Source organism: Bombus pascuorum, chromosome 5, assembly GCF_905332965.1.
Source record: "Bombus pascuorum chromosome 5, iyBomPasc1.1, whole genome shotgun sequence".
Taxonomy (NCBI): Eukaryota; Metazoa; Arthropoda; class Insecta; order Hymenoptera; family Apidae; genus Bombus; species Bombus pascuorum.
This window is the reverse complement of record NC_083492.1, coordinates 1260996-1287479: the sequence shown is the minus strand read 5'-3', so window position 1 is coordinate 1287479 and position 26484 is coordinate 1260996. Positions and strand designations below refer to the sequence as shown.

The 26484-nt window shown below is 31.4% G+C and overlaps 2 protein-coding genes and 1 long non-coding RNA gene across 8 annotated transcripts; 1 reads left to right on the top strand and 2 right to left on the bottom strand.

Annotated features, from left to right (window-relative positions):
- Positions 1–503: 503 nt before the first annotated feature.
- LOC132906655 (uncharacterized) lies at positions 504–16424 on the bottom strand. 5 transcript variants are annotated; one of them, XM_060959018.1, is made up of 7 exons: positions 15815–16424; positions 6160–7511; positions 5628–5806; positions 4921–4947; positions 3893–4123; positions 3513–3770; positions 504–3334 (listed from the first exon to the last, which is right to left on the bottom strand). In XM_060959018.1, exons 1-7 carry the CDS (start codon positions 15909–15911, stop codon positions 3136–3138), a joined length of 2343 nt encoding a protein of 780 aa, XP_060815001.1. In that variant the 5' UTR covers positions 15912–16424; the 3' UTR covers positions 504–3135. The 5 variants fall into 5 exon arrangements, with proteins under 5 accessions (XP_060815001.1, XP_060815004.1, XP_060815000.1 ...); XM_060959021.1 differs by lacking the exon at positions 15815–16424 and adding an exon at positions 9644–9804; XM_060959017.1 differs by lacking the exon at positions 15815–16424 and adding an exon at positions 9135–9761.
- LOC132906686 (uncharacterized) lies at positions 9795–10240 on the top strand. Its single transcript, XR_009658027.1, has 2 exons — positions 9795–9885; positions 10001–10240. It is a non-coding gene; the product is annotated as an uncharacterized LOC132906686 (long non-coding RNA).
- Positions 16425–17685: 1261 nt separating the features above from the next.
- On the bottom strand, positions 17686–26303 carry LOC132906663 (serine/threonine-protein kinase ULK3). 2 transcript variants are annotated; one of them, XM_060959034.1, is made up of 8 exons: positions 25782–26303; positions 24437–24588; positions 23688–23902; positions 22924–23150; positions 20829–21090; positions 20543–20737; positions 19677–19861; positions 17686–17988 (listed from the first exon to the last, which is right to left on the bottom strand). In XM_060959034.1, exons 1-8 carry the CDS (start codon positions 25866–25868, stop codon positions 17875–17877), a joined length of 1437 nt encoding a protein of 478 aa, XP_060815017.1. In that variant the 5' UTR covers positions 25869–26303; the 3' UTR covers positions 17686–17874. The 2 variants fall into 2 exon arrangements, with proteins under 2 accessions (XP_060815017.1, XP_060815018.1); XM_060959035.1 differs by lacking the exon at positions 25782–26303 and having other exon boundaries at positions 23688–23912; positions 24437–24576.
- Positions 26304–26484: the final 181 nt, after the last annotated feature.

The window sequence follows — 26484 nt, the reverse complement described above, 5'->3', positions numbered from 1 at the left end:
GAAAATAATATTGTATTTGTACTTGAGATTACTTAAAATATACTATACGTACTTAAAATATTAAAAATTCGGTTGCTAATTAATCTCGATCTAAACATTTAAATATTGTACTAATAAACTCTACCGATCGATATAAACACTTATATACTGTATTAATAAACTCTACCGATTATACTATATCAATAAATATCAATAAATCAGAAGTTAAAATGATCAACTCCACTTTTTATCAATTCCACAATTTCATTACATGAATACATGATTAATATTCAATTTTCAAGAAACAAATAATTTATTTCCATAAATTCATTCATTACAAAGAAAATAACATAAACGATACTAAATTCTAAAATAAGTTTAAAAAATAGTATTTGTAACATCGCTACCTTCTTCTGTTTTTCATTTTATGGAATAGATTAATGCAACTTCTGATTGACTCAAGTGTAATCTTCCTTTTAGTCAATATAATGTATTTATCTTTAACATAAAATAACCAACACTCGTTAATTATATCATGAATTTATTTGAAATGTCTAGTATGTCTAGTTCTTATGATCTATATGTACAGATGATAGTGTGATAAAGTATAATACACGCATGTTAACATGTTAACAAATAAATGCTCTAATCTAACATACTAAAAATAATTAAGTTCTAATTTTTTGACTGGGCCCACAAATTTCTTTCTTCTTTTTCTTTTAATTTCAGAATATAGTGCATACTACACTCTATATACTTCATGGGACAGCATGAAGCAATTATTAAAATAATTCAAGAAATTCTTCCAACTTGGATATTTATTTACCAGTTTGTATTCGTATTCTCTTCAGTGGTATACATCTTTTTGTAATAATATTTTTGTTCTCACATAGTTATATACATACATAAGAAATAATTAATATTTATTTATAACAGCGCTCAATATAACATAAACATATTAGTACAAGAAACATTGCTCACATTGTACTTAATTTATTAAATAAAGTATCTATAATGTTGCACGCGCTTAAAATTAAAACGAGCTAAAATGATACTAATTGCAATTGTATTTCCTTTTCTCTTTCTAACAATAATTTTTTTTTCTTCTTACGAAAGTACAAAAATCAAAACCCGACATGTTATAAAACGTAAATAATAAATATATTATTTTACATATTATACAGACGTTTTTCACTGAATACTTTTCGTGTATGAATTTCTTGGGTTATTTTTTTTATCATTTCTTTCGTTAACATTAGAAAAGAGTAGACACCAGTCCGTGGTACATAGTCTTTTTAATGGCAATAGAATCTTTGAAGTCGTGATATGACTAAGTGTAATTTATAAATAACAAAATATACCATTTCCACCGTAACAGGATGCCTAAGCCTTTTTTATTATATGGAAATCCATAATGGTCAACATTAATTTATCACTAGAATTATTTTCATACATATACATATATATACACATGTTTCTTTCTTTGCATATACATAGCTTTTTCTGTTTCATGTAATAGTAGAAGCGAATGTGAAAGTTAATCAGTCAATAATATTAATTTAAGCCTCTTTTTTTCAAAGTCAAGATCAGCGTACTTACACCCAAATTCGTTTTTCTTAGTTACCTTCCATTTAATTAAACGAATTAAAAAACATGCACGTAAACGGAAATTATATTACATAATTATTTCAAATAATGTTACTTCCGTACCTACATTATTTTTAAAGCGGAAGACCATCTCAGGTGGCTTTATAGGTTTAACAATTTGTAAGTTTTCTAAACTTTTTTCTGCGATACGTGTTTTCATATAAATAAATGTTTTATATACATATACATATATAAAATATACTATATATATAATTATTAATATATATATAGTATTTAATTAATTTAATTAATATATATACATATATATATATTAATAATTTATGTTCGCTTTATGAAATATGTTTTAATAAATAATAATCATGAAATTTACTAATACAAAAAATAAGACAATTTATGCTTTACGTAATATAAATTTGTATTTTTTTACATAACTTTCTACATAATTAATAATTATTTTGTTCATTTTATAAAAAATAAAAGAAGCCAATTACATGCTTTAAACGATTGTATTCACATTTGAAATAGTTAAGAAGCCTTCACAAACACTGGTAGTAGATATCTCACCAACTGTTAATATGTGTCATATTTTTAATGATATTCTAAATTGCATTTCTTTTTATTGACTTAGATATTTACACAGATAATACTTGAACAAAATTATTTGCATCACTGTGTACGGTGTCTCTGATAAGTGAATTTTAGAAAATAGAGTTTTCCAAGATTCAAAACTTAGAATACTTTTTCTCTAGTAAGATTCACTAAACTTATGTCACAATTTATGTTAAACCATTGTTGTGAATTAGTAACAGTTTTAAATTATTTTTCAGCAATTATCAGGATACATATTAGTAATAACTAGGAACTTGAAGAAGCATTACCTCCGTCTCTTTAAATATACAAATGCCAAATCTTTTTGATATCCGTTCAACGTGCAATATAAGCAAGTTCAAACAACCTCCTTCTTGCATTTCGCATCTGTTAATGAGTTATCGCATGGCGGCACTTTCTTTCTCCGAATCACATTAATATTAAAACTTTCATTTTATTTATAAAGAAATACTATATGTAAGATACTTTATAGTAGAGGTAGAAAAATAAAATGAGGACAAACAAAGAAGAAAGGAATGATTTTGTGTGTGTGTCATAGTCACAGTATTTATATTGTTCGTTCGACAACTTCCAGTTGTAAACGAAAAATCTTAAAGAAAAGTATTAATAATCTTAATATATAAAAGCATATCTAAACTGCCAACTGTGCAACACTAGTTTTATACATCTCAGTTTTATTTACAAGTACTCTTTCATCGATAAATACACTTTGGAGAAAGAAGTAGCTCACAGTATGTCACAGATTCCTTGTATTATAAAAGGTAATCTTCATTTGCGTGCACTCTTTCTGGCACATGACGTCAATACAGAATAATCTGGTTTACGTTTTTTCAGAGCATATAATAATGCTGATTTGTTACATTAGGGTAAAGAAAACGGCTTTTTTTAAAATGCCGAATGATAGTAATCATAAGTAGGCCAGTAAGGCTGTAGCCAGTCCTAGCTGGTGCGTTGACGTTTTTTGGCAGGGTGTTCCTCAGAAGAATGTGCAGGTGCAGGCATTACCATCTCACCACCTCTATTAAACATATATTTCAATTGAGGCATGTATTTCATTATACTTTTCACTTGTATTAATGGTAGTTCTTCGTTTAAAGATGAACACTTCCCTGCTTCCATTAACATTTTCATTTGTAGCCTTTAAAAGAAAGTATCTTAAATTAAAAGTTATTTACATCAGTCATAATGTGAAGTAAATGTACATTCCTATAAAATATTTTAAGATAAATAAAAAGGGATATACTTGCAAAATTCTTACTATTTACAAAGTTAAGAGCATTGTGTACAGACATATGCAAAAAATAGTATTTTTTTACCTGTTTCCTTGATATAAGTCTATATGCAAGACATCTGTTAGGACTTGCCGACAGCTATTAATGTCACAGATAGGAAAATACTGAGCGACGAAGTCAGGAAGCGTCATCAGTAATTCAGAATATATATATGGCTTGAAATTAATACAAGGTACCATTTTGTCTTCTACAAGTGCTTTCTGAATTTGATAAGGTTGAACTTGACAGGTTGATATATGTGTTTCTGATATTGGGATCAATGGCTTTCTGCCTCTTGAATCCCTAGAAATAAATACTTCAATACAATAATAAAGTATTTATTTATTCCCTTTAAAGTAGTTTAGTTCCTATTAAAAATTTAAATATAATAATATGATAATATAATAAAGTAAGTAATGTCATACCTGGAACTATTATTACTACCATTAACTGGTATTAATGGTGGTGGATATTTCGCATGAGATGTGTTATGTACGGATGGTGTATGCCTTTGTGGGTGTAATAGCGTAGATACCTGAGTAGGTGACGGCATCAGAGCTTGTACTTGTTCGCTTAAACCTAGCATTTGAGGGTATGTACTTGCTGTAACAGCATTTGGTACACCTAAAGTAGGCGTAGTATATGTTGATGTAACCCTAAAATGGAAAGATTCTATGATAAATCTTAAGGAACATACAAATTAGGAAATATATATGATCAACTATAATTATGTAATTTACACGAACTACAGTACTTAATAAAGTTACAAAATGTTTATGTAAGATACAATATTGTACAGAAAATCTACACATTGTTGAATAGTTTGGGAAACTTAAAAGTGTATACTAGTTTAAAAGAATATAAATAGAGAAATATGTACATGAGATATTAATCATTGTAATCAGATTCCCTACAAAATGTATATATTGATTTACTATATTTATGCTTAAATGTATAATAGCATCAAGAGTATTTTATGTATTATACAAATTTCAATATTTCATTAACTAATATTTTAAACAACAAATAAATAATTAAAATAAAAAATTAACATAGTTCATTATTTAAAATAATAAACAAAGAAAATGTAGAAATCAGTCATATATGTATATAAATAATAATAATAATAAATACAAATTATTCACATTTTTCACATATATCAATATCTCATTTAATAGCATTTCTATGAAAAAAGGTTGACAATAATATGATTTACAAAGAAACGAAAATAAAAGTATATCTAGGAAAATATAAAGTAGATATATGTGTATAGTAAATAAAAGAAATAAAAACATTAGAAAGAATATAAGTACTGTTTGAAGAGGCAACACAGGCAATATGTAGTTATTGCAGATTTATATAAATCAAAAATTTGTTAATTATAATGTTCTTGTGCATGCTATCTTACTTTTGTGTAGTAATCATGACTATAGTACATTTTACAGGGACTCACCAGTCATCCTTCCCATAGGTTGGATAACTATACAAAAAAATCATACGTTGTATGTACAAATGCAAAAAGCTATAGTGCAGGTTTTCCAGATAATAAATAATAACATTTTTGCAAATAGTATAATTATATACTTCAAATAAATAAGTGGTTCCCTAAAATTCGACACTGCATGCTCATTTTATTCTAGTATACATCATATTAAGATCACTTTTCAAATAAAGCTATTATGAACTTTTAATATGCATTGATAAACTATATACAGTGTGAGTAATAAATATAATAAACATTCTTACACTAATGTAACTACTACATGAATGAAGTTGTATTGAATTAACGATTAATTTCACCTTGAATTTGAGCAACACATCAAGAAAGATAAATTGTAATTAATTGTCAAAAGGGAAATGATATTTAACATATGTATATGATTTGTTATTTAAATAGATTTGAGGAAAATATTCCATAACGTGCTTTTTAACAATAAAAACTCACATCTAATATATAATTTACTGTTTTCAATCACTAAATTGGAGGCAAGCACAAAATATTGATAATGCTGTGTAAGAAGAGAGAATGCTTAATATTAAAAATGAAAAGTTGCTCTGAATATTCTAAAGCTTCATTTTAAAAAACATATACATAGATATTGTATATTAAGAAACAAAGAAGAATAAAGAAGACTTTTAAGAAAACTTTTTATTGCTTACCCAAGATTAGGTTGATTGGAGTGAACTGTTGCTCTGACAAGAGGGGGTGGTTGGGCCTGAACAACATTCTGCATAGTTGTAACTGGATAAACTCCAGGGTACTGAGCTGCTGCACTACCTCCACCCCCTCTACTCCTACTAGATTGTTGTGAATAATTTTTTGGTGCTGTAGATATTTGCTATAATAAAATATCTTGAGTTATTATCAATGAAAAACTCATTAGTATATTATTTCAATTTGTCTTTGTTTATATATAATTATATTTTAATATTTATAATATATAATATATAATATATATATTATACTAACACAACATTGACCCTTACTAGATTTTCAACTTTTTCAAAAAGAAATATAAAAAAATAACTAATTATAATGATGTATTTAAAAAATATTCTTACATATCCTAACTTTAATAAAATTTTAATAGTATTACCACAAAAATATATAATGATATAAATATATTTTTAAACAACTGGACACATTTCACTGAATTATATAAAAGCGGAAATATTGTAGAGAGCGACTTACATTGTGCATGTTTAGGGACGAAGGCATTCGTACAATAGAACTAGGTTGAGAAACAAGCGCCGCCGTTTGAAAGGTGGGTTGACCACCGACGAGGCCTGTCCAGCCATTAACACTTTGCACCGTGTTCAACATCGGCTGTGTGACGATATTCGACCTGCCTGAAGGTAGTGCTGTTGGCGAAGAATGTGCTGGATGGGTGGTCGCAACGGGTCTAGGTTGGCTGACTCGTTGCTGCACTTGCGATGTGTTTGCAACAGAGCCACGTGGTAGCATGTTATGCATAGGGGCAGCACGTGCGTTAACAGTCGGTTTATTCGCACTATTTTGCACGGGAACTGGTTTGGTCGCTGGCGGTGTGGGTTGTTTGGTCCAGCCGCCACCGCTACCACCACCTTTGCTATTCACTAACAACTGAGAATCCATCACTTTCGTCGGCCAATAATCTTCGAACCCCGTGCCGGGCGGGAAATAACTTTTAATGTCATTCAAACTAATCACTGAACATGTCTCACTGGCAAACAGTTCATTACGAATACCCTGTACTTTGCAACAAAACTTTAAATACGATAAGTCCCAACCCTCGAGCTTTTCCGCTTTCAACTTGAGATTCTCGGTCTCGCCCTCGAAATAAAAGAGAGGGACGTATTGAAGGCCGTCCTTCACCGTGTAAGGAACAACGGATTCCTTATTTATCCGAATGAATCCACATTTATCAGCCTTTTGCCCATTTGACACATTTGGATTCGTCCCGGCCGTTAATTTCGTGTAACACACGTCCAAAAACGTATAAAACTCCTTTGCGTCCGAAAGTCGAACCACTAAGTCTTTACAAGTGAATGGATCTCTTCCAAATTGATTCTCGCAGTGTTTCACGTTTATATCGGTGAACAACTTACTCTCCGCTTCCGTTATATAGTAACTCCTTATACACGTACAACTGTAGATATCCGAGTGCAGGTAACTCAGGTACTTGTTCAGCAACTTAGATTCTAAAATTCGTACAGCACAATACTTTTCGCCAGAGCGAAATATATAAGGTATGTGACAATCGTCGAAACTGGTCCATCCGAATCTGCCTCTTTGGCTTTCATCATCAGGCGGTACTTTGCCTTCCGTCGTAGGAGGTTTCGTTGATACGGCAGTTGACGAATCCGCTGGTCGTTTGTTCAAGTATCCCAGAATACCAGGAAGATTTGATTGTGGAAGGAGACATTGTGGGGGCCTTTGTTGTTGTGGGGCCCCTGGTACTCCTGTGACCATTTTCGCCTTGTTTGCTTCCACCATTTTGGCAGCCAGCTCTCGGATCTCCGCCTCATCGGGAAGTTCTTGCTTAACTACGACTTTATCAAAAGCTGGAAAATATATAATATACTCATATTATTTTTGATAATTACAAAATAGAGGATATGATATATACATTTATGTGGTACAAATTTTTTAAAGAATATTGAGCTCTAGCTCTTATTTTGCTTAAATGATTTGTTATTTAACGCTTAAGTGGTACCCATAGGTAACCATAGTAGTTTAAGTTAGATTACTTAATCCCAATATTTAATTTGAATGTGTATTCGACATTTATTAATAATTTTCATCACGAAAAATGCTTATAGAATACAAACTAAAATGAAATACTTTAAAATTAAGCAACTTAATCTAAATTACTAAACAATACCAATTATATTTTAATCTTATATATATAATTCTTTTCTTTAACACATTATTTGCAATAACAAAGCCCACTTAACTATTACAATAACTTATATTCGTTATAAATACTAGACTATAACTGAAATACATAATGTCAGTATATTATCAAGTTTTAGTGAATTAAATAACAATAAATAACCATTATGAATTCTATTTATTTCCCAACAAAATTAAAACATATTAACAAAATCTATAGAAATCAAAATAATGAAAAAATTAATTATTTTTTATCGTTTTAGACGATTGTGTATAAAAATTACAGACGACGATCGATAGAGAAGAGCGCGGGAAAATACATTTATCGTATACCACAAACGATTACAATATACGATCAGTAATGAATTCAAGCAATTATCTTTGATTATTCTGCGGAACGAACTCCCACAAAAATAATAACCCACTAAATTGTCAATTTTATCCATCTTAAACAAGATTTATAAAGTTCGTTTCTACATAAAGAAATATTTCGTATTATACGAAATTTGGCGCTGTTAATTTGTACGAAAGCATACACGTGTTCAAGACCTACGCGCAAGACACGCACTATCCAATCGAAGTTATTTTTGCACTATAATCATCGATATTTAATTTAAGTTTATGAATATGAATGACAACTATTAATTTTTCTTATACAAATTTTAATTGTTTCTCCTTTCATACAAAACATAGACAAAGAAAATAAGCATAATAGAAACATTTTCGTAATAGTTCATTTTCAATTAAACATTACAATTCAACTAAATTGCAAAAGATGAATATAATAACACAGCACAAGATTGGTACCAGCAATTTGCGTGACATATACATATATCTAAGATCTGTAATGTACACAGGACTGCAAAATTGTCTAATGTTGGATTAGAAACCGTATTTTCCGAGAATTCACAAATTTGAAACTGTAGTTGCGCACTCGCAGTTTTATAAAACGTCAGACACTTCAAAACACTGTACACTGTACACGTGACATGTGTTAATTGATTATTCATTGTTTAATCGATTTGAATCCCCTGTCATTTACATCGACATTTAAATAAAACAACCATAAATTACCTTCTGCAAAAAATTAAAACGTTTCTTTTCTTTGAAATCGATGGAAAAAATACCCTCGCGCTCTTTTCAACCGACATCGATTATCAAACGAAAACAAGAAGCTAATGAAGAGTACGCGCACGTGTACATTAAGATACGAGAAAAATTCACCACACTAGGATTTACAAAGACACAACGCATCTTTCGTTAATGACGGAAAGATGCATTTGAAAACGTACTGAGTGACACTTGATCGGGTGCCGTCTGCAACGGACTCCTTTTCTCGAGCCATATGGCGTCCGTGCTGCTATCAGCATTCACCGTATGCATGTCTGTAATATCGTGCCTCATCCTTGACGATCAACGATGCTTTCTAGCCGAGTCGAAATCACATATCGGTTGGATGAGTTGTAAACCAGCGAAGAGGTTATACGCGGTGCGTCTACTGATGTGCACTGTCGATGGGACGACACACGACCATGTTACACGACGAGACGAGAAACAGGCTCAGACAGAGGAAAAGTTCTATCCTCCTCCTCTGTTTCGACTCTCTCGGCTTCGAAGTTTTCACGCTTTCCCTCGACGACGTTTTCACTTTGCCTCTGTCGATTGCAATTATTATAGCAGGTGGCGCGAAAGAGTTTCCGACTCGACTCTCGAGGGATACATTTCGAGGGTAGATAAACGTACGTAGACGGTGGTATCGTTCACACTGACTATGTACATGCTGTTCGTAACACGGGCGTACCTCTGGACCCCGGCGAAGCTTTGCCGTTGATTAAGGAGCTCTCGATCGAGGGTAGCGCCATTTTACGCGGACTTCGCCTCTGTAAAACTGCGATTTCAGGCCGCCCAGTAGGCCATGCCGTAGCATCGAGCTGTCTGCCTGCAGTTGCACGGGACACTAGGCATTCCGCGGTCTAGCCGACCGCCAATCCTTACGGACTAGAGAGGCACGTTTAGTTTTCCACGCTGACTGTACTCCGTTAGGTATGTGCCAGTATCGTCCTCCGCGACGTATCACCACCCGTTGGCTTTAACTTTCCATTTTTAGGAATCTGACGTTACTGTTGCACTCCCTAATGTCCATCGATAATTCTTTCAGATACCCCAATTTTATATCACTGCGGTATTTTTAAACGACAACTTCGTAAATCTGTATTGTATTTTACTGCGCGAAATGTGGAAGCACAAAATACAATGAATTTTATCGAGTGTTCGATAAAACACTGAGTTGTATTATACATTACTCGAAAAAATATATACACAACATACTTGAAAGTATATGTATTATTTAAAAAACAAATGACAATAATTTCTTTAAGAAAGTTCTTAAAAAAAAACACACACACAATTCAGAATATTAACCTATTATAATATGATTTGTCTACATTTTGTATTTAATTAATTGACAATTTGGATTAAAATTGTGTAAAGTATACAAAGATTTCTATTGTTCTGGGTAAAAGGGGATCGGTAGTCTTCCCAATAACTGTCGCCATCTATCCGTCGCACTCACTATTATTAATTATGTTGAATTTTATTTCCAGACATAAAATGCATACATGTTGCGCATGCGCCGATAATTTAAATAAACATAACGGTAAATATAAATAACTTAAAAATTAATAATATTACAATAAAATCATTAAATACATTTAATTCTAATAATAATTCATTCGCTACGAAGAAATGTCCATTAACTTACAAGAAATGAATGCTTTATAAGATAGAAGGTACGTTCTGTTTATACTAATTACTATACTTTGGTGTTCGATACGAGAGCTATATAAGACGGTTGCCTGGCAGCAGTCTTTAGTCGAAGCCGATCAGTGACAAGTGAAGGATGTACTTAACTTTCTCTCCCAAAGATAATAAAATTTCGAAGGCGATAGAAATTATTCCAGTATTTACGGTTTTTTAAATCGTGATTATACAATTTACACATAAGGTATAATTTTGTGCTGTATAAATAAAAAAACATAAATAAAATGTGTAAGATCATTTCAGTTTTCAAATTTCGTAGTAAATAAGTATTTAAATACCGAAAATTGGAAAATAAAATTAAAAAAATCTTTATACGCTATGTTAATACGCATGTTTGTCACGTGTTATATTCATCACTCATACTTCCAACTAAAAAATATTTATTGTTCCCTCTATATTATCACGTTTTATAAATTGAGATTTTAATTACATTCCGGCAATAATATATATAACAAATATATATTATTAATATGTAAAACTGCACAACGGTTATAATGAAATATACATACAGCAAAATTCGTTTTCTTAGATGTTTACAAACATATAGGTCATTCAAACTTCTTATTTTTATATCACGTAGTATTTAATTAAATTTTATTTATAAAACCATATATATTTCATTAATTCAAAATTCTTTTCTGCATAACTCTCAGAAATCATCGAAATCGTGATCGACATTTTCAACTGCTTTTTAATCTCCAGTGTAGTATCATTATCACTTGGTTGTACTTCTCACTTCACTTATTTCAAGAGGTTCAGGAAATTATGAAATTTTATACTAGATACATCACTGAATCTTATAAATAGGTGAACCATATCCTCAATCGAATTTCGCATCGTGTGTCAGGGATCGGCTGCAGCAGCTAGGTACATACCGCTCAAAGAGTGGCCAGGGCCAGCGCGTAAGATCGCGCAGACGATGTGACAACGTTGCACGGTCGATATGCTCTTTCAGGCAAAGTGCCAAGATTGGTAAACGCACGCGGCGGTATATAGTCGTGGTTTCAGGTGCCCTTCCCTCCTCTAACGCCCGCGTTTCACCCCCACCGCCATTCCTGGAACTTACCCGTGGGATTCTGCGTGATGGTGGGGGTTAAATAACAAAGGTGGGGGAATTGAAGCTGCGCAGAACGTTGCCAGACATACATTGCTGTTTGTGCCTCTGCGCAGCCTTACATACATATACTCGACAGCCTCCTATGTACTACATATGTATTATACTTATTATTTTAATCATGATTTACGGCTGCAACGTTGCCGGTTCTCGCTGCAGGCACGCCCACTCCGTCTCCCTTTTTTCACTTTTCAGTCGTACATACTAATATATAGATGTATGCGGGGAAAAGCAACGTCGCTTGATCGATACTTAAAGAAACATATAAAAACAAAAAGATGGACAAAGTTGTATTTATCAGCATCGTATGAGCATGTTTACGAATAAAGATACGTCTTTGTTAAGATACAAAATAAAAAATCGTTAGCTTTCGTGCATAGATTAAGCAACTAAAACTAAAATAAAGAATATTTAAAAAATCGTAACTATATACGTTGTAATTAAAATATTTATATGTTTGTTACTCTTTTATTTCGATTGTGTTTATCTATAAATAATTATATATATATATAACAGGAGTAACAAAGATGCTAATCTATACGACCGTGCAACGTTGCCGTTACAAAATGGCCGTCGCGGCCTTGATTGGCCCGATTTCTTCTATGGCATACGCTGGGCCAGTCGTTTTGGCAACACTGGAAGGTCATAACAATCTATTTATAGCAGCCCTCTATTGCTGCTGTTGCTATGCCAAGTGAAGGCACAGTTCGCGGGGAGGGGAGGCAGTGGAAATGGAGGGGGAAGAGATTACTGAAGAACAATATGGCGTTGAACAGGATGTGCCCTGTACAGATCTATCCATTCTCTTTGCCATAACGGCATTGTCCTTTCTTTCTAACGTTCACTATCTTTCTCTTACAATTTCCTTCTTCTTCCCAATAGCAACGTATATCATTCATTTTGTTCAATTATGAAATCAAAAGAGCAAATATTACATAACGCGATGAAATGTAGTACAGAGAGACACAATTAAATATGATAGCATTAATTGTGATAAGACGTATGGGACGAGGTTACCATCGCTTTAGTGTTCTGTGACGAGAAAAATAAGGATGATTCGAAGAGTGGGGAGAACGAATATTCGATATATTCACAATAATAAAAGAGGACCATCTAAATATGCTCTATCATTTTTCTAAATGTAATTTTTTGCGCAACTCAGTAGAATTGCATATGGCGGCGTGCACTTGCAGCAGCTGACAAGCATCGTGGTGTGCGTTTTCATGGTACACAAGCACGCATGCGACTTGCACGAAGCCGCGCCGCTTCGGGAATGCTCGGCAAACTTCGTGAAACTGCCTCTTTGTTACATCATTCTTTAGCTCTTATGTAGTACATAGAGGCGGATACATTATATACTGCGTCTGCACATATTTCCCGCCCAGCTCTCGCTCTCGTATGTACAGTGTATATAGCTGCCTTAGCATATATGTGCCGGCGAAGCAAACGGGCGGACAGTCGGAGGAGTGAGATCAGCTCCACGTTACACGAGGCGCACAAATGTAAATCAACTAGAACGGACACTAGAGTATGTAATATGTATATGCGTTTTACCATCTATAATTTTGCCAATTATAATAAGGAAAATTCTTAATAATCTTATTCCATATTAAACTATTACAACTTTACTAGATCTAAATAAATCGTAACTTTAAATAAATTATTTGTTTTCACTGTAATATATAATAGTGCTTTTTGAATTTAAAAAATTTGACTATTCCATTACTCAGAAAAGAATATATATATATTAAACTTTGCATATACATATTAAACTTCTATTAAAAAATATATTTTGCTAAAGTACTCAAAATTACGGAATAAAGATGAACGAAATTACTTTGAAAGTACAACAAAATCCAGGGGCCTCTTGCATAATAATTTACGAACTAATGATAGTGGTGAATTCATATGTTGTTCGTTATAATCGTCTCTTTTATGATTTCACAATTTTTTATCAAATAGGATAATCATATAACTTGCGATTCGTTTTAATTTAATTGTGAAATTTGTTACTATTATGCAAGGACATTTACTACTATTGATAATTTGTAAAATTTCACTAATGACATTGGTTCAATTGCAAGAGGGTAAATGGAAGTTTATATGTATCATTTAGAAAAACTAATAAAAAAGCATTATTGAAAAAATGTTTTTAGTGATAAATAGATCTGTCCTGCAACTAATAACTGACATCAATAATGTTTATTTTTCATCACGCTTTGTTTGTAGCGCCAAAAAACTTTTGGAATACTTCACATATAAAAAGGACATAATCTATAATAATCTCAAAGACAATTTCCACATCTTTTTTTATCTACGGTTGATTAATTTTCTTTGCTTTCCCATCTTTTTATTTCAGTTATTTCTTTACTTAATAATAACGGAATTAAATATCGATACTGGTAGTAATATACATTATGTATATTTATATGTAATATTATGGCACTAATATCATGGTAATATTATAGTTACTTTTAGGAAAATAATTGTAAAAAAGGAAGCAAAAATTCTTATGAGCGTTTTCAATAATGAATGACTACGCTTACTTTTTCATTGTACTGACAGAAAACAGGCTATATATTATTTTTACATAATAAAATAACCATGTACACAATGTATGTCACACAATATAATAGTATGTTATTTTCTTATCCTAACCTTAATTTATTCGCGATGCATACAAAGCTCAAAAAATAAGTTATCTATGAATAAATGTAGACTTGTTATTATCTGACCGTAATTAAATTTTCATAAAATAATATATCTACATATAATCTTTCATTAATATAAAAAGTTTTTAATAAAAGATGACACGCTTTAAGCTTCTCGTAATATTTTTTGTTTATGGAAGTTATACAGTTCTGTAATTTAAGTATTCATTACACACTTTCCTCCCAAAAAAATATCTACGATATTGCCAGGATCATCTTACCGTTTACTTTAAATAAACCGTGACGTCATCTTCTGCAAGCACACGCGGATAAAATGAAATGTGAATTAACATCCTTTTATTGATCATACATCGAAACGTATTGCAAATAAGTCTTGTTATTAACGATTTATCATTCGTGTAAATATTAAATAGTAATAATCAATACAATGTATGTATATTTAACAGGATATAGACATATTTTTGCAAATACCAAGCACCGTGTATATATCACCAATAATGTTTCCTACGTGTATTCCTTACTTTTATATATACAGTCACATAATACAAAGACAATAGTCGGTAAACATAAACAATCTTAATGAGTTCTTTTCCAACATTTGCAATCGACGTCTGTATGTATGTCATTCAAATACAACAATACACGCTGATGTTCAAACTCAATTAGTATTACGCTGGTATGTGTTTTAAAAGTCAATTCACAACAAACATGTATCCACGTGCACATAAACGAACCTTAGTATTATATTGAAATTAATAGACATTAAATGTTTTATATAACTGTGAATTTATAAGTGTCCAAACAGGATAACTATGGTATATATAGTGTTTATAAATGACTGAAGAAAAATCTTTAAACAAGAAAGAGTTTCAATCGTTGCGTTGTATGGAACAAGAAAAGGAATGCAATAGAAGGTACAAAATATACGTCAGATTTTAAGAGAACAAGACGTGTATTTAGATTCAATGTGTCGTTGTTGCAACGGTATATTGTCAACACGTGAGATGCAGATGTTGACAGGTAGTCGCATCGGGGAACCACGTTTCGCCGGGTCTGCACGAGGCGCAGCTCATAGAAAACAGAAAACATGACGTGTACCTTCTAGGCACTGGGCGCTGTTACAACCCGTATAACAGAGCGAGAGGGCACCGAGATTGGATATGGTAGAAAATCAAGCGAGGAGTACACAACCAAGAAAGGTAAAAAAGGATAGAAGATGAGAATCTAAACGAGAGAGGAATACAGATGGATAGGAAGAGAAAAAGAGAAGGGGAATATCGGGAGAAAGAGAGGGGGAAACGATACGCGCGAGTCTGTTGTCGCCGCCACCGCGACCACCGCCGCCACCCATAACCTCAAAGCTTACCTCTGTTGATTCGGGCTTCGACGATTTGTACGTCTTCGTCGACGCTCCTGTCGTTCATCTTCTTCTTCTTCTCGTTAACCTGAATGTCCATGCACATAATTCCACAGAACGAAACAACACTTCCGCCACACGGATACGCTACCCTTACGTTCTCGTGACATTTACATGAAACTGTGTGTGCGCGCGCGCGAAATATAATATACCACAGTTACAGCTGGGAAAGCGAATGGGTCGTCGCACGAGGGCGCCGCGAAATGCGCCTCTGTGAGTTGCGAATCTATTTGGTTGTTGTACTTGACAATGGAAGAAAGATAGACATAGAGACACGACTGATAAGCACGAGGAAGGAAAACGAAAAGAATCTTGAACAGTTTAGTCGGTTGCCTCGTTCGTTATACACGTACACGCAATTCTCTCGCGGCCCGCGTTTTCTGCTGTTTTGTGCGGAGGTGAACCGAGAGGCCGACCGGGTTCCGTCCAGATTTGAATGTGGTACACGTTGCCAGTTCTTTCTCATACCCCCCTTCGTCCCCCTCCCATTCGTCCTTATGTACTTAACGGTTGCGACGTTGCCGCACATCCGGTACCATTGGGCAAGTGGTGGGGGAAGAGAATTTTGCAAAAGAGTGGGGGATGTACATAAGTACCTGACAACGACATAGTGGGGACTGTGAAAGGGTGGGGGAGAGCAGGGGGTATGTACATAGGGAAGGGGAGAGGGTTGTTGCTCGGGAATAGGAATTTTCCATGACGCCTCGGGGCAACAGCGACCGTTAGCTAGATCACGTGGCTTCACCGGAAGTTGTAAGGGCGACGCGCCATGATGCGCGCGCCCTCCTTTTCCGCTTTCAAATTTTTTCTTCCGAAATTTTTTTTCCGTTAAAATATTTAATTATATTTTACGATACTTTTCCTCTTTCGTGCTTGTTATCATTTATTGGACGAGTCGTCACGTTAATCAATTTCATAAATTGAAAATGGAGGAAAATTTATATGTTTGTATGAATATACAGCGTTATTATTATTATTATTATTGTTGTTGAATCGCAAAAAGGTGATACTCTCAAATGTGCCTTTCCAATTTTGCCAAATAATACAAGTAGTTTTAACATTTTGTTTTCTTGGTATATACCAAGCAGTATATATATACATATATATATATACTTGGTTTCAAAAAACAGATGATTCATTTCTATAAGATTACTTGTCACACACACATATATATATATATATATATATATTGAAAATTGGATATTAAACAAAAGGTGTCATTGTGAATATTTGACGAAAACTACAGTTGATCAATTTTATCAATATTTCTAAGTAAATTTCAAAACTATGTTTTCTTCGAAATGTCAAGGACGAGTTAACGTGACACCGAGTTTAAGTATGCATACTTCACATTAGAAATAATGTAAGCAAAGTATAACAGAGATAGTATAAACAGTTTATGTAATTTTACTTCAGTTGAAATTACGTACAATATAGATAACTTATATATAAAACGTAAAGTGCGTGTGTCTTAAATATTGGTGTTCCGAAAATAAATATAAATAGGTTTGCAACGTTCCAAGTGAATTCATTGGTAGAATGAAATAAATAAATAAAATGTCACACGCATATGTGCACATATATTGTTATAAAAAATACATATGTATACGAGAATTAATTTATTAAAATTGAAAGTTAATTAAATATGATATGTTTCCCTTTCACTGCTCTTTCTTATCTTAATGGAAAACTAGTTGCTCTATGCACTATCTTTCCGTGCGCCTTTTTAGAGGAGGTTTTAATAAATAAGGAAGCAATGACATATTGCTGCTTTTACGTGCTGTATGACGTTACGGGTAACATATTACCAAGGAATACCATTTGAATTGAAAAATGAAATATAAAATTATTTATTTTTTTTTCCATAAATAAATGGAAACATTCTGTATATATATATATAGATACATTATAATACAAGCGACACAGTAAGTACTTATATTTGTCTCGGAAAAAATTTCAAAACGTGCTACCAGTACAAATAATAATTTATATTAAATGCAAATTTTGAATTACTGCATTATGCATTGCTCGTACGCATCAGAGGCATGTTGTGCGGACTCCTCGATATCTTTAGTAGCCAAAAGCCCTTTGGTACTTTCGGCTTCTTTCATCCAATATTGTACCTGTTAATTAGCATAACATTATAAAATGAAAAAGAGAATTGTGCATTACACATATATGTATACATATTCATAAACGTAATTACTGAAAGCGCGCAATAAATGTTGCCAGTAATCATAAAATTTAATTACGACGTTGTATCGAATTATTTGTCTCACAATATTGAAATCGTTCGATCGCTGAAATCGTTAGTTATTGCACAAAATAACGTGGGAAATGGCATGATAAATTTACAATATAAAGAAAGAGTTTCAATATATATGTATGTATGCATATTTTTTCACAGTTGTAAATTGTGGGAATTATCTACGTAACAAGATATTTATTAGAAACCAGAGGTACTGAAACAGACACCATAATTAATTACAATAGCCCATCTTGATACGTTATAAGATATTAAATTAATGGTGTCTAATGATCATCTGTCATTTAATAGAAGTTATATATGGTCGTTGGAAATTATTTATTTGAATTGATATACGTGAAACCTCAGAGATGATGCATAATATATGAATGGCATAATAATTAAGATAACCACATGTAATTTGCTTGTAACACTGTTATTAACATGTAGTTCTATGATTATAATATAACGTTCACTAAATAATGACAAAAGTACGTATATAAATTATATTAATTGCAGCGAAGATCATTCTGATATTTATAAAAGGATCAAATAAATTAAGTACAAACAATTAACAACGAAGGATATTGAATCGAAGGAAGTTAAATGAAAATAATTTTTGTTCGAATAAATAAATACACGTTTAAATAGTCGCCATACAAATTGGTAATTAGAAAAGTACACGATTATTCCACGACTGTATATTTAAAAAACTAAGTGCAATAATTGAGAATTAAAAATTTACCACTGTCAACGATCTGTTCTATTTAAACATTGTAAACCAACGAAACGAGTTTGTGTAAATATAAGTATAAAAAGATCGACCACATTATGTAAAAAAACAATACAATAAATATCATAAAGAGGCTGGAACTTCAATGGAACTTAGAATTTAGGATATCTTCTATGTTTTATATAAAAAGAATTTTTAGGTTAATCAATTTTTCTCGTTATTTTTATAATATACTCCAGACTCTGTAGAATTAAATTGAAAATGATTAAAAACATTTACTGAATTAATTAAAAAGTAGATGCAAATGGAAATTTCGCCCCAGTTGGACTAATTAAATATTAAAATCAAATAATTTTAAAGGAGGGGAGATTATTAGATAAATACAAATTTTGATTCTACATCCGGTTAATCCGACTTCGAGTTGCCACATTTATGGCTGAAAAGTTAAAAACGCGCTATTGTAAGTAAGCCATTAAAGTAGTCGAATTTTTCTCTATTTAGCTGTCCCACTTTCGAGCTATGTAGGTATATTTCATATCATAATTTTATATTTCGCAAAACAGACCATCAAATGAAAGAAATGCTTTTACATGGTTCCACTTATCCTCAATTTTCTATTCCAACAGTTAACGCGAAAACCCGATTAATACAAGAAAGTGACAATGAGGTTAAGGGGTTCGCAACAAAAACAACCGTTCTCCATGATAAAGTCGAGAACATTTAATGTATGTTCTATATATTTGTTACCTAAGTTCTATTTCTTGAACTGCATTTAGAAAAATATAAAATTGCATAAACATCCACATTCGCTATTAATTATGAGAATTAATCACCTGTTTATGTAACAAATCTCTTCTTCGACCTGGAGGTTCTTTTCGCAAAAGAGGTACCAATATCCCTAGACAAGATTGAAATTTTTCTAACGCAAGCGCATAATTCCCTTCCGCAAGATACAATTCAGCGATTGCTCCTATCTCAAGCCCATCCGCCATACTGGTTGTACTTTTGCTAAGCGTTCCTATCGATAAATAACCACGATAATTATCCATAATATAATACACTATATCACACACACACACACGTAATCTTGTAGTAAATAAAAAACAAATCTTTATTCATATACCTAAATTTTATAAATTCGCTAGTAAGAAATTATAAAAAATTGACGTTTAGTAAAAAATAATCATAAAATAATATCTCTTGGTGACGAGACCGATTGTTGAAACAGGAGTTGCTATCAATTACAGGTTATTGTAGGTGGATAAAAAAGTTTTCTGTTGAAACAAAGCACACACCCCGTTTCATCTCAACAGGTGTAACACTTTTAAAGCCATATTGCTTTTTCTTATTTTATTGGAATTTCATAAGAATATTTTATTACAATTTTGTAACGATGAATAACGAATAAATAGTAAACTAATATGTCAGAAACTTCCTCGTACCTAATTAGAATTATATAATGGCGTGAAACATTCTAATTATAAATTCAATTTAAAATAAATTAAAAATCTTATCTGTTTTTGTATTTTATTAATTATTAAATAATAATAAACTATCTCGATTAATGTAATGTAATTTCCGCAACAGAAGAAATATTATTCTATGAATTCTTCTATATAAATTAACAATTAATTTGAATAAATTATATTATTTTCACATTTTATTGAAAAGGTCGTATTGTAATAATTCGGATACAAACTTAGTTCATGATACACAAATGACGCCTCATTTAAAGATGATATCCTCTGAATAGAATATTCTTTATGTTCCACAGGAACACATTTATCTTTATCATTACTACTATCTATACAGGATGCTTTCAATACCTCTGCTCTTTTAATATAATCATTTATGCGTGATCTTAAACTTTCTTTCCTCTTTAAATCAGTCTCACCTAATAAATACATAATTTAGTTAAAATATGAATGTAATTAATTAGCAGTGAACAACATCAAATTTGTGTCATTTGTATTGCTCTTTCTTACTTGTTACAATAGGAATAAAATATCTAAGAGCTTCACAATATAAATGTAAAGCTTCTTTCAAATTTTTTTCCGCATCCATTTTCACAGCCTTTTGAATTAACTCTACCGCCTTGTCGTAATTTTCCTTTGTTGGCGCATGAGCCAAATCCAGGAAATCATGGGCGAAAAATTCATCAAACGTTATCCTCTCGTCAGGGTCGTGCCTCAACAAGGACATCAATAAATCCTTGCACTCCGATGAGACATGCGAGCCTTTCGGTAACTGTGATTTCACCACATCGACAAATACAGGAATAAATAATTTTCAAACGCAGAAAAGATAAAAAAATATGAGAAATAACGTATAATAAAGAAATAAAAGGGATTCTTTATATTTAATAATATTCCGTATATTTTGTACAGATCTTATACATTGTACGTTTTTTGAATTAAATTACAAGATTTATAGAAACACATAGAAACGTCATATAAATCATTTGTGAATGTTTGCATAAAAGATACTAAAGAAAAATATCTGAATATTTCTGATATTTTTAAAGGTAAACTAAAAGTTATGTAAATAATTTTTAAAAGCAGTAAGAATTTCATTAACGTTGTCATTACTGGAAAATTAATTTTTGCAGAGATATTTAGTTTTCTGGTCTTTTGCTTTTAGTAGAGCGTAATATCTTTTGATAGTTTATTTAAAGCTCTTCATATCGTTTTATTTATATTTTCCAGCCATAATTCTTATCATGGAAAATTCTTTACAACTATTTATGTATTCTCAATTGAAAGAATGTTGTTTAATTCCAAACGTCGGCATTCGACTACAATAGTTGCCTTTAGGTACTCGTCTTTATTAACTAAAGATGCCGCTTGAAATAAAATTGATTGATTACTTGATTCCAGGGTTTTCTAAGTTTATTTTCCCGATGTTATGGTTTCAAAATTAGAAACAGTACTGCTATTCATTTGCATTACCTTTATCCTTGCAATTATATAATAAGTGATTTAAATCAAATTATCGTTGATTTTCTTGGCTGCATATATGTATTATACTACATTGTAACAAAAAAAGAATATATTATACAATACTAAAAAAACTCATCATACTTTCATAGTATACAAACGTCCAAAGTCAACATTTTTTTTCAACATACAATTAAGAAATAACATATCACCGTTGCACTTCGAACAAGTTTATATTTGTGTACATATTTACTTCAATTCGCATGTTCAATTTGCAATCACACACTGTTCGGACAATTATAATTTTCGAATAATCAAATAACTTTCTTTTCGCATAAGGAAAGACTATTTATTTTGAATCATTTTATACAAATATAATAACACAATATTTTAATGAGAACAAAAACTTTTCAGTAAAAAATTTCACGACGTTTTCTATTTTTATCCTCACTTTACAATTTCTTATAAGAGACCGTTTCTTTGTTAATCAATGTTGCGTTACTGTAACATTTAATTTCCAATTTTCAAATGTTCAAATATTCGAATCTTCAGATTTTCAAATTCTCAAATTTGTTGTTGTTAGACCGCTGATATTTATGCATTTATAAGGAATAGAAAAATGTCAAAATATATAGGATACCCATAATATACGAGAATATATGAAATATCCAAAATAAAGTATTCGATATACTATCTAACGAGTGAAACAAATTTCCATCTGTGTTTCATTTTTTTAGTCACGTTCCTAAAAATATGAAATTGCATAAAACCTAGTTATTGTGCAATAATGTTGAAAATTACGTATCTTTTATGCATTATTTATGCGTTATTTCGCAGCTTATTAATTATTAATAAACTGATCGTTGCTCGAATAATCAAAGTTTTACTATCTTTAATATCTTCTTCATAAAATTTGCCTAATCTTGGAACTTCTTTGAGTACAAAATATACCAAATAATTGAAGCATGCAAAGAGATAGTTTTAGCCAAAACACATAATTTATTCAAAAATTAAAAGTGATGAAAAATATAGGACAAATAAGGATACAGGGACAAATACAGTAACGAAGCAGTGCGTTTTAATTATTCGATAATACTAATTATTCATTATATGTACACATAACACAGATTAACAACGTAATCACCTTAATAGGTCGGCAGTCCTTGATTTTCTCAGCTAACTCCTGGAAGCTGTTGCTAGAATACGGAGCTTCGCCAAAAAGGCATTCGTACATGATCACACCGACGCTCCACAAATCAACACGAGCGTCATATTTGTTCTTCAATAAAATTTCCGGCGCCATGTAAAGTGGAGAACCACAAATCGCAAATTTTGTTTGCGAATTCGAAAGAAATCGAGCGAAACCGAAGTCTAAAATGAACGTAGACAAAAGTCGTCGAATTCGAATTGAAGAAGTTAATACATAAAGAGGCAGCTCCACTTTACAGAAATGTAAGTATATAACTAAGAATCAATTGAAAATCATCTGTCGGGATAATCAAAAAGTCCCTAGCGTTTTTAACAGTCTATCTATTTTACTATATATTCGATGAGGCTAACAAAATTGTTTGTTTCACAAATTATATATAAGAAATAATTTTCCTGATCTTTATTTAAGTAAATGAAATCTAATATCAGAAAAACTCTATTATTGGATAATCTTTAAATTTTGTTTAACTTCGCTATAAATTTTTTATCAAACAATCGAATATTTTTCCAAATGTGCTGAAAATTCATAATCAATTAATATTCGTAGTAGTAAACTCTTGTACCTTTAAATATGAAACCTACATCTCTCTTTCTTTTCCAAAAAATACAATTTGAATGTTGGAGCTGTCTCCTTGTTACCGGAAACTTCAATTGTATGAAGCTAGAAAAAGAAATAAGAGTTTGGAACGTAGAACGGACCTCCGACTTTTAATGTTAATTGTGGCCTTCTCATTAGCAATAAATTTTGTGGTTTCAAGTCCATATGACTAACATTATTATTACGTAGATATTTTAGAGCGAGTGCAAGTTGTTGCAAAAATCGACGACAAATTTGCTCGGGTAACTTGTGCCTCTTCCTTATAAAACTCGATAGATCGCCGCCATCACAGTATTCCATTACGATGTATATGTGCCTGTATTATGCTGAACGATAGATATACTTTTCTGTGTTGTTCAGATTAATTAGAGGATTATACCGCTCTTGAAAACGCTTTACAAAAGTATTTCGTATATATAATTTAGATATTAATGATTTTACATTAATTAAAAAATAAATTAATGACTTTATAAATGTAAATCCCCTAATTATTCCAAATAATGATTTCGAATAAATTTTAAATATAAAATGACCAGTAATAAAAAAGAACTGTGCCGCCATCACTTGGAAATCTAATCCATCAATTAAGATCTTAAACAATAATATATATCAGAGTATAGTAAATTATTAATATTTTAAACAATATTATTAGAATATCAATGACGTATTTCGTTTATTATCCTCCATTTCGGAAATAAAACTGCAAATAAATCTTAACTCCGTATATTTCATATCATGTATGTACATATACATATAAATATACATGTACATATGTATATATGTACGTGATATTTTTTATGGCGTTCATAGTCTTTTTTTACTCTGAATGTTGGATGTTCAACGAACTAACCCTTCGTCCCAAAAAAAATCCCTCATTTCGACGATATTCTCGTGGCGCAGTATTTTTAGGAGATAGATCTCCGTGACGATATTATCGATAGCCGACTTGGAGAGTGATGATTTGTCTACACACTTGATTGCGACTACCTCTCGGCATCCATCCTACAAAACGACCAACAATAGCATAGGGTTAGCCTCGCCTTGAGATAACATCTACTTTTGAACTACTTTTGAACATCTTTTTCTGGCCACCTCTCAATTCTGCGCTAACAATCGACACAGTTCAATGTTCAGTCATAGAAATACATTAAAATAATTTGAATTTGAATGGATGACCTGTTACATTTTCTTACTGTGTTTATCAATGTCAGAAAAAAAAAAAATAGTGTAAAGGTTAGTATAATCTCGTAAACTATCGACAAAACATCAGAAATATGTGCAATACGTTTTTAAAATTATTTACACGATACTAATGCTGTGGATTATCATTCTTGCTTAAATCAGTTAATGTTAATTTATTAATTCTTTTGATAATAAAAACGTACTCCCTTTAATAAAAATCTTACTTACTTAAACTTTTTATTAATATGTTATAAAAAGTGTCAATAATTGTAACCAATTTGTCTATTGCATGCAAAGATATATTTCGTATTTTAAAATTACGACTAAACAATGATGTTTTATTTTTCATAAGAGGACTATTAATTAAAAAGTTAAAACATGTGTACTATGTTTCTCCGTACTGTATACCACAGTTTTAAGTGTATTATATGTAGCACGCTTAAAATTCACGATATTACAATATTATAAATCGTAGTACGTACAAAATCCATTCATCTTTCATTAAATTCAAATTAATTCGAAACTGTCAGAATCAGAATTCTGTTAAAGTCATTCATTTGCCGAATTATATGACATACATATATGCACATCTCATGAACCTCCATTATTGAAAATACAATACACAAATATTGCAAACATGTATATATATATAACAAAAAAGTAATAATATTAATACATATATTAATCTAGTAAGTTTTACTGTTATATAATAATATCACTAGAAATATAACTAAATACATCATATAACGTTAAGCAACTCTTTAACTTAAAGCAATAATTTACTAACACAGTATTAATTTTCTGCGGTATAGTTCAGATACATCTAAACCTAAATAACATGAAAATTTACTATTATGATTACATGCATGTTAAAGGAAAGATGTGAAATAGAAATTATACATATTTTATGTTACAATGAATCACATGTGCAATTGTGATGCCTGTTAACCTAGTTACGACAATGTCATCATACGATTTGTATATGTACGTATCAAATTTCAAAATATACGTACCTTCTTAAAAGCTTTGTAAACAGTTGCATAACTCCCCGCACCGATTTTTTCTAATAAAGTATAATCACTTACGCTGGGTAAACTCATTTTACCCTGTAACTCTTATTCAATTCACTTCGACATTTGTCCCGAATATTACTACACTATGAGGTTAACGTAACTTGACAGAACGCCGCGCCGTGAGCTTCTGCTTCTTCACTTATCGTTCGTGCACACATTGGCGTAATATTCCGAAATTTCAAACGATTCTTTAAACTTTAATTTCTCATTCCTCACGTATAATGTATATAACATATATACAGGGTATATACCACGTAATTGTGTCTGGTTATAACTTTGTCACTAGCGCAGTTAGAGATAAATGTGAAAGGAGAAAGATGAATGGTTCAAAGAATACTATACCTATAGGACCATGTTTGTTATAGAAGTGTAATGGTGCACGTGCAATCAACAATTCTATTACTTTTTTTAATGGAATTGATTACTTCTGTTTTTACATAAAGAGATTCTACGTAAAAGAGTATTGAAGTACAATGATAAAAGAATTATTAATAATCGAGGTATTTTTAAAAAATATCTTTTGTTGATTGCACACATGTACACATTACACTTCTAAAAAGCACATGATCCTACGGAAGTAGTACTCTTTGAACCATTCATCTTTCTCCTTTCACATTTTTCTATAACTGTACTGGTAACGGAT

What these genes read in the sequence shown, in the direction of transcription:
- LOC132906663 (XM_060959034.1), bottom strand. Translation starts at nt 25,868, where the DNA reads ATGAGTTTACCCAGCGTAAGTGATTATACTTTATTAGAAAAAATCGGT. An exon ending in TTTACAAAGCTTTTAAGAAG is followed by an intron (nt 24,589 to 25,781) that starts GTACGTATATTT and finishes GTCGTTTTGTAG; the next exon opens with GATGGATGCCGAGAGGTAGT. An exon ending in AGGACTGCCGACCTATTAAG is followed by an intron (nt 21,091 to 22,923) that starts GTGATTACGTTG and finishes GTGAAATCACAG; the next exon opens with TTACCGAAAGGCTCGCATGT.
- LOC132906655 (XM_060959017.1), bottom strand. Translation starts at nt 9,246, where the DNA reads ATGAGGCACGATATTACAGACATGCATACGGTGAATGCTGATAGCAGC. An exon ending in TCCAATCAACCTAATCTTGG is followed by an intron (nt 4,948 to 5,627) that starts GTAAGCAATAAA and finishes TTTTTTGTATAG; the next exon opens with TTATCCAACCTATGGGAAGG. An exon ending in GACTTATATCAAGGAAACAG is followed by an intron (nt 3,335 to 3,512) that starts GTAAAAAAATAC and finishes TTTCTTTTAAAG; the next exon opens with GCTACAAATGAAAATGTTAA.